Genomic DNA, 7,829 nt, shown 5'->3' on the forward strand with positions numbered 1-7,829 from the left:
GTTTTGCTGACTATGCAGCATGGTTCTTTTCATAGTTGAAGGTCGTACGGTGATTTGTGGCTTTTGGTCTCTTGATACATATATATTAGTATGTATTCATTATAATCTTACCTCCTATACATTTCTAGGAATATGATTGGTTAAAAGCGACCTCGTGGAGACCGTGTATATTCAATATAAGGTTAGTAGAGAGGCGGGGATTATTTCATACACGGTTAGTTGTGATTTACAACTTGAGCCCTGTTTGATTTATTTAAAACTATTAAAGTTCTGTTTAATATTGTTGATGTCAAGGTTGTTGATAATAAATCTTTATCGTTTACATTAGTTGTTTAGTGCAGACTAATTAAAGAAGCTTCAAGGTTCTTAAAATTTAACACTTGAACACTTCAATACAGAAATAAGAAGATGTGTATGCTAGCAAATAAAGACAACTTTAGTCTAAATTCAACAAATGAAGATAATCAGTAAGATAAATTTGTTACATAGTGTGTAAGTGATCTAATATGATATATACAGGGTAAGTAAATTCCATATAAGGTTCGAGCTTCGCTAACATATACTTTAAAAACAACTAGTTTGTATTGTGACGGCTTGTATGTTCAGTTACTGTTTCGAAGTTTGTGTAGTAAGGCTAATGGCATTATCTGGAAAATTGATGGTATATCTAAGAGATAATGAATGTCGTATATGTCAAAATGAAAGATATAAGACATTCAATTCTTTTGTCAACGGTTTGTAAATCCAATCTAGTTATAGAACAATATACGAATTCTTCATATTATGTAACTTACTTTAAGTTAGATAATACTTAATATAGGAATCGACAAGTTCTATATGTTTTTAATGATAAACATGCGCTTGTAATCATGATTTAAAAATAAGTGTAATACTGTTAAAAGATTTATTTCTTTAATCATACTATTTTTGGGGGTTGTTTTTGTTTTGCTTGGCAATCCAAGAGTTGAAACATTTGTTTCGTTAACGAGGACCCCAACTCATTTCCTATATGTGAATAGATATTGTAAAGTTGATATTTTGATATAAGAAAACTTGAATTATTCGAATCCCATGATAGATGACAATGCAATCTATGGTTATATTCTACAAAAAAAATGTAGTAAAAGTTTCCTTGAAATGCAGTTAGTGCTTTGAAGAAAATGTTTGTTTCTCGTTTAAAATGTGTCTACTACTACTAAAATAGAGATTAGTAGGGGTGTTGGTTATTTATAATACAAGATATACATGAAAGATGTACCGATACGTATAAAATACTCTTGATTAGACATATTTGACTTTTCCAAATATGCAAATGCTAGAAGGGTCTGACATGTTCTTGTACATTGTATATGCATTAATACAATTATACCGCGGTTCGTAAATAAACTCATCATAGATACCAAATTTTGTATATACGACAGCACGGGTTTCGTCTACAAAAGACTCATCAGTGACACTCGAATCCAAAAGAGTTTAAAAGGCCAAATAAAGTACGAAGTTGAAGAGTATTAAGGACCAAAATGTTTTACACTTTGTCATGTCTTTTTTAAAGCTTGTTATGAGGTATGGGTTTTGCTCATGAAAACCGCACAGTGATCTATAGCTAACCTCCAAGTGAATTATTTTGTCTCGGTGGATATATCTAATGGGTAATCATGCCATATGTTCTTATTAACTTACCTGTTTTGCGCAAAAGTCAATGTTTTGCTGATGGAAATTAAAAGTAAAATAAGAAAATACCGATTCCCAGGATAATTCATAAACAAATGGCAAAATCAAAAATCCACAAGCGAATGGATATCAGCCTGTCATACATCTGATTTGATACAAGCTTCTACAATATATAAAGAATGGAAGATAAACTCTGGTGTTAAGGCATGATAAACCTCTTACAATTCCCGACTTTCGATATACAGAGTTATCGGTCGTTATCGGAGTTGTCTTTCTTGCGTGAAGGTGACGACACTTCCTTCTCTTCCGTAACGAGTGTAAACAATCAGTAAACTAATGAAAATAGAAGACATAAATGATAAAACTACGGTCGAGGACTTTTTAACTTTGAAGAAAAGTGATTTGGTACTATTCCTGCGATCAAGCAGTGCAAAGATATCTGGGAATAAAGACGAACTTACACGAAGAGCCTTTGAAACTAATCAAACAAACAATGTCGTGACTGCGTCACTGTCGACAGTTCTTGTTTCTTAAAACTCTTAAACTAATGACAATGTTGATATTCCCCCTTATAATGAACTATACTCTGGGTGGACTAGTGATCTATCTTTGCTGCCACTTGTTTCCCATCAGGATGTGGAATCCTTTCTCATTCACAGCAGTCACAGAACTGGAGACAATGAGCAAATGTTATGCTATCGCCAGTTCATCCGTGGATATAACTTTTTTAAAGAGAACTATGTTCATGACTTAATGATAAACAGTATTGATGATGATTGTGAAAGTTGTTACATCAGATCAAAGTGTTATACTTCCATGAAACAACAGGGACCATATCAACAATGGATTTTAATTTCAAAGAAAACACCTGTTGTAGTTTTCAAAGCCAACTGTAGTTGTCCAGCTGGGTAAGTGTGTTTTTTTTATTTTACACTTTCATTATATCAAGTTGGGCCTTATAAGTGTTCAACACAAGACTTTCTTTTATTTAAAACCATCACTGTCTCCATGATTCAAATTTGCCTTCATTTAACATACATGACTATTTGCTAAGTTTGGTTTTATATGGCCATGTGGCTTTTGTAAACACGTTTTATGCCGGCAGACTAAGGCCGCAAGTGAAGACTATAATGTTGCTCACATTATCCTTATGGTCAGGCGAGCTAAAAAAATATAATATAAATAAGAAAATGTGGTATGAGTGTCAATGAGACAACTTTCCATTCAAAACACAATGTTGTTAAAGTTTAGCTTGCTGGTGGTTTAAACCATTATTGTTCAACTTCAAACCAGTTTGTGATTTTACTGACTCTTAACTGCCCTTGTCATTTCTTCTTAAATGAACAATAACTCTGATTTCTATTTTCAGCCTAGGTGAAGGATGTACCCATATCGCAGGTCTTCTCTTCAAGCTTGAGGCATGTGCACAAGAAAAAGAAAATACTGCATGTACTTCAAAACCATGTAATTGGAATAAGGGAGGTAAAAGGAAAAAAGATCCTCAAGAAGTCCTAAACATATCTTTCAAAAAGTTAAAATATGGTGGAAATGAACCATGTGCAAATGAAAAGAAAAATATATTTACTGTGAAAAATTCCATTACTGACCAAGGTCAGGATTTCTTATCACTATTAACAGCTAAATTTGGAAATTTGAATTATTCTCCAGCAATTTTTGATTTAGTTGCCCCAAGTTGTGAAGTTTATGATATTAATAGTGACATAAATGTAGATAATTTTGAAGAAGTTGAGACCTCTGAATATTTACATTTTGAATCTGACAGCTACATAGACATTATGTCAATTGTTCAAAAAGAACCAGCAATAAATGAGACCATACTGCTCGACAAATTTATGAATATTCCCCAGACAGTAATTGATGAGATAGAAAAAAGAACATTAGGTCAATCTGAAAATCAACTTTGGTTTGTTACCAGAAAATTTAGAATAACAAGTTCAAATTTTCACTCTATTGTTTCACGCAAAAAGGCAGATGTCGATAAATTAGTGCAATCTTTTTCTAAGTCGGCTAAGGTAATCAATGTAGCACCATTAATTTGGGGACGAAAGCATGAACCGATAGCAAGAAAAAAATATATTGCTCACAGAAGATTAAAATATGGTGAACAAAAATTTGTAAAAGAATGTGGTATATTCTTATGCGACAAATTTGGATTTCTTGGTGCTTGGTGCTAGTCCTGATGGACTTGTTAAAAAGTGCACAAAGCTTGGTGAGGAAAAGTGTGTACTAGAGATAAAATGTCCATGGAAATGGAGAATGAAAACAATCAGAGAGGCATGTGCAAGATTTTTTCCTTGAAATTGATGAACAAAACAATATGCAATTGAAAAAATCCCACAAGTATTTTTCTCAAATACAAGGACAAATGGGAGTTGCCATTTTAATTCTATATAGGTATGTTACAAATCATTTCAGCACTGAAGCTCTGACTAGTGAGCTAAAAAGGTATACCATTCTTTATGTTCGATTTGATTTTGTATTTTAGAATTTTTATTGTCATGTTGTACAACACAAGAACGACGAGAGCATTAATCGAAACTAAATATCCTATTTCACATTGGTATTATCAGTCGTGTCTTAATCACATATAAGAATGTGTAGAGAAAGATAATAAAGAAAGATAAAATAGAGTCCTCAATGAACTTACGAGGACATGATGCGTTCAAAAGCACAACGTACTTTTAATCAACTCTTCAGGGTTTGTATTTACTTTTTAACATATCAATATTTTTTATTTACGAATTATCACTTGTTACATTTGTAGCTATTTTGTTCGTTTAAAATATCAGAGCTCAAGTGTTAAACGAACAGTCATAAACAGTTTTGTATAGCAGTTTTCTAAAGACCTTTGAACTTTAGTCCCCACAAAAAAAAAACGGACGTAAATGCAAGTTGTCAATTCCTGATCAACTAAAGTGACTTCTACCGTGTTACTCCGGTTTAAATTAGTTGGTGAAACGTTTTCAGTGATTTTGCATGATACAATTGCAGACTTATTAATCAAGCAATTACTCAATTTATTATTTATCAGTAGTTGATGGATGTCTCTTAAATAACTGTATAACTATAATAATCTAAGTGTGATGTTAATTAAGCAAACATTGAAGGTTTAGAATATGAAAAAAGTATATCAGTGTTACTGTTTAGTATTATGATTCTGTTGTGTCGTAGTTCTCCTCTTATATTCAATTAGTTTCCCTCTGTTTCAGTTTGTAACCCGGATTTTTGTTTCTCAATCGATTTATGAACAACGGTATACTACTGTTGCTTTTTTTGTAGGTGGTTGTATTGGCATGCATGTTATTCGTTGTGTTCGTGCAGACTGAAAACAATCAAGGCGAGACTGTAATTTTCAGATATATTCCCTATGCAGTAAGTAGTTAAACATTACTTCATTATTATTTATATATTATAAACTTAAAGATTTCCAAGTTCAAATTCGACAAAGAAAGAAGCTATAGTTCAAGGAGACAGCAAGTTAACGGCAAAATAAATGTAAAGACGATGTCCAAGTCCTTTATGAACCAAAACATCTTTTTAAGTGTGTTACTTTTTGAACGAAATACTCTCTGCAAAATAGGGGCGAAAGATGCCAGAGGAACACTTTTAAAAGTTCATAGATTGGAAAAAAAATGACAAGGCTATGACTATAAAAAAGAAAGAAAAAACATACAAATAATAGTACACATGAAATGATCGTCTATTTCCTAGTGCAAGTTTTTTTTTAATATATCATGTATATACGCAACCCGTTCGTTCGGAATGGAGAGGTTAGAAAAACACCGATTGGACGAGATAATTAACATTGTCTGCACCTTAAATTAACCTTAGTACTTATATTTGAAGGCTTCACAGGTCGACAGTTGCACTGTTTATTTCTTACCAGCTACAACATACCTCGTATATTAAAGTTACAGTCTAAATACAACCCCTTTAATTGGCGGATCCAAGGGTGGGGTGGGTGTCCGGGGGTTGGATCACTCCTTTTTTTTTTACGATCTATGCATTTGAATTGGAGCATATAGTTGGGCCCCTACACTTTACTCTGAGATGGGACCCCCAACCTTTTAAAACGGCTGGATCCGCCCCTTCCTTTTCCTTTTTAAGTATGCAGAATATATCAGATGGAAACATTGTTAATTTGTTAAAGACCTGCTTAACATAAAATATTAGCCATTGGATGTTCACCACGCAGCATACACTAATTGATGAATCTATGAGTGCCTCAGAGAAGATTAGTTTATTGTTACTAACTGAGTTTACCCTCTTTAAATAAAGAATTTATTATTATAATTATGAAAATTACTTTTTTATGGTACAGTCAACATTAATTTTGTAGTCACTCTAATTAAGACAACGGAGTAAGTACTGTAAGGGCTATGGATGGCCCCGATTAATAAAATTGGATGGTACAAGATAAAAAAAAATTAAACTGTCTTTAAGACATGTTAAAAAGTTTCATATTACTATTTGAGTCAAAGTTAAATTTAAAGCCTTGATTTCTAAATGCAAAATAGGTCGACATAAGAGATTTTAATGAAATTTGACAAAATTGGCCGGATTTAAACCAAAATTAGGACTAGGAAACATAGAGTGCAGGAGTAGACACACTTTATATTCAAGTTAAACATGCCAAATGTCAGTGCAAACATTGTGTTCAAAGATCTTTTTTGTTGACGTATGCGCTCTATGTTCCCTGTCCAATAACCAATCAATGGAAAGATTTTTCGTGGAAAATAACAATGAGTACTGTTTGTGACGTCATCAGTAGAATGCAGGAACGTGAATTCTGAACAAAAAGGCTCACTTCCTATCCAGTCAATATGTTAGCTATGATTCATTGTGATATTGGTCAATAAATCATAATTTGAAATTTAAGAAAAATAAGAGGGCCCTTGTATGGCCGTATCGAACTTACAGTGTATTCATTTGTCTATCGTATCAGCCGTATACATTTTGGTTTTACGTCGTGTGGCGTGAATCTATTTTAGAATCATTTGTTCGCAGTTAGAAAGGGTAATCAGGGATGCTTCTTTTACAACACCACTATACAAGAGAGAGCACAAATACATCACCCGGTAGACGTCTATGCTTTTGAGGTACGGCTAGAATTACTATTCTAATGTTTAGTAATGTTGTTTTTTTAAGTTTAAGGTATCATTAACATTTAAAATCAGTGATTCGACTATTTTCTCACACTGATTTTTATCTTTTATAATTCAATACTAGTATTGAAAGTGTTCTTTAAATGAAAAAAAAAGTGTATTCTTCAAATGAATGAAAAGAAAACAGCCACAAAATGTATTATTCTTACCAATATGACCTCCTTTTAACTGTACCATTGAAAATATGTCATATGCTTTAGATAAGTTAAAAAAAAATAGATTGTACTCAAAACTATAAGATTTAAAGTAAGCGGTGAAATCGAACATATTATATGTATATATTGTGCCCAGATAAGATAGATTAGAAACATTAAAACAAGACGCAAAATGTTCATGCATCCGAAACTCTTTTCTGGATTTGCTTTTATCAGGAACGTTCAAAGCCGAATATTTGAAAGCCGAGGATTTATAAGTTCACAAAAAAAGAGAATCTTTAAAAAAAGATTTAACAGTAGTAAATTTAATTTAAAACAAACAATACCTATCCATTGAGTTATCCTAGTGGGTTTTTTTTTTTGCTGATACTTTGCTTTTTTTTTTGCAGTTAAAAGTCTTGAAAATGGTACATAACTACACGTCATACTTTAGAGCAGCGCCTAAGACTCTTTATCATACTGATCCGGATATCAAAGTATACATTAACTTTTGTAACAAGGGAACCTTTCCTGTATGGCTTTTTAAAGGTCACACCTAGCAACGCCATGCTCGTAATTTTTGACGAATTCGAAATCTATGTTAAGTGTTTATAAATTAAACATTATAAACTATTAATTGTTTTGGTTTTTCTTTCATTTCCTGAACCTCGACTGCTGATCAACAGAAAAAACATTTAGACAACATATATAAAAAAAAAATCAGAATTTAAATTACAATTAATATATTCATTGTTTATCAAACATGACATATAATGGCTTTGGCTGTAAGGGTAAGCATCAGAAAATACAATACTGCTTGCAAATGATTCACTCAATT

General features: G+C 32.3%; 2 protein-coding genes across 2 annotated transcripts; both read left to right on the forward strand.

Moving 5' to 3' along the window:
* Positions 1 to 1,772: 1,772 nt before the first annotated feature.
* Positions 1,773 to 3,866, forward strand: LOC134716739 (uncharacterized). The gene is made up of 2 exons (XM_063579744.1): positions 1,773 to 2,579; positions 3,041 to 3,866. The coding sequence occupies exons 1-2, from the start codon at positions 2,359 to 2,361 to the stop codon at positions 3,864 to 3,866; spliced, it is 1,047 nt and encodes a 348-aa protein (XP_063435814.1). The 5' UTR covers positions 1,773 to 2,358.
* A 402-nt stretch (positions 3,867 to 4,268) lies between these two features.
* On the forward strand, positions 4,269 to 7,624 carry LOC134714107 (uncharacterized). The gene is made up of 4 exons (XM_063575354.1): positions 4,269 to 4,390; positions 4,972 to 5,064; positions 6,684 to 6,791; positions 7,402 to 7,624. The coding sequence occupies exons 1-4, from the start codon at positions 4,346 to 4,348 to the stop codon at positions 7,549 to 7,551; spliced, it is 396 nt and encodes a 131-aa protein (XP_063431424.1). The 5' UTR covers positions 4,269 to 4,345; the 3' UTR covers positions 7,552 to 7,624.
* Positions 7,625 to 7,829: the final 205 nt, after the last annotated feature.

The sequence above is a fragment of the Mytilus trossulus genome, chromosome 4 (assembly GCF_036588685.1).
Source record: "Mytilus trossulus isolate FHL-02 chromosome 4, PNRI_Mtr1.1.1.hap1, whole genome shotgun sequence".
NCBI lineage: Eukaryota > Metazoa > Mollusca > Bivalvia > Mytilida > Mytilidae > Mytilus > Mytilus trossulus.

Bases quoted from the DNA above. Each gene is read 5' to 3' on its own strand.
- LOC134716739 (XM_063579744.1), top strand. From the start codon at position 2,359: ATGTTATGCTATCGCCAGTTCATCCGTGGATATAACTTTTTTAAAGAG. The intron at 2,580-3,040 runs GTAAGTGTGTTT...TTCTATTTTCAG, and splicing joins AACTGTAGTTGTCCAGCTGG to CCTAGGTGAAGGATGTACCC.
- LOC134714107 (XM_063575354.1), top strand. From the start codon at position 4,346: ATGATGCGTTCAAAAGCACAACGTACTTTTAATCAACTCTTCAGG. The intron at 4,391-4,971 runs GTTTGTATTTAC...CTTTTTTTGTAG, and splicing joins CTTTTAATCAACTCTTCAGG to GTGGTTGTATTGGCATGCAT. The intron at 6,792-7,401 runs GTACGGCTAGAA...TTTTTTTTGCAG, and splicing joins TAGACGTCTATGCTTTTGAG to TTAAAAGTCTTGAAAATGGT.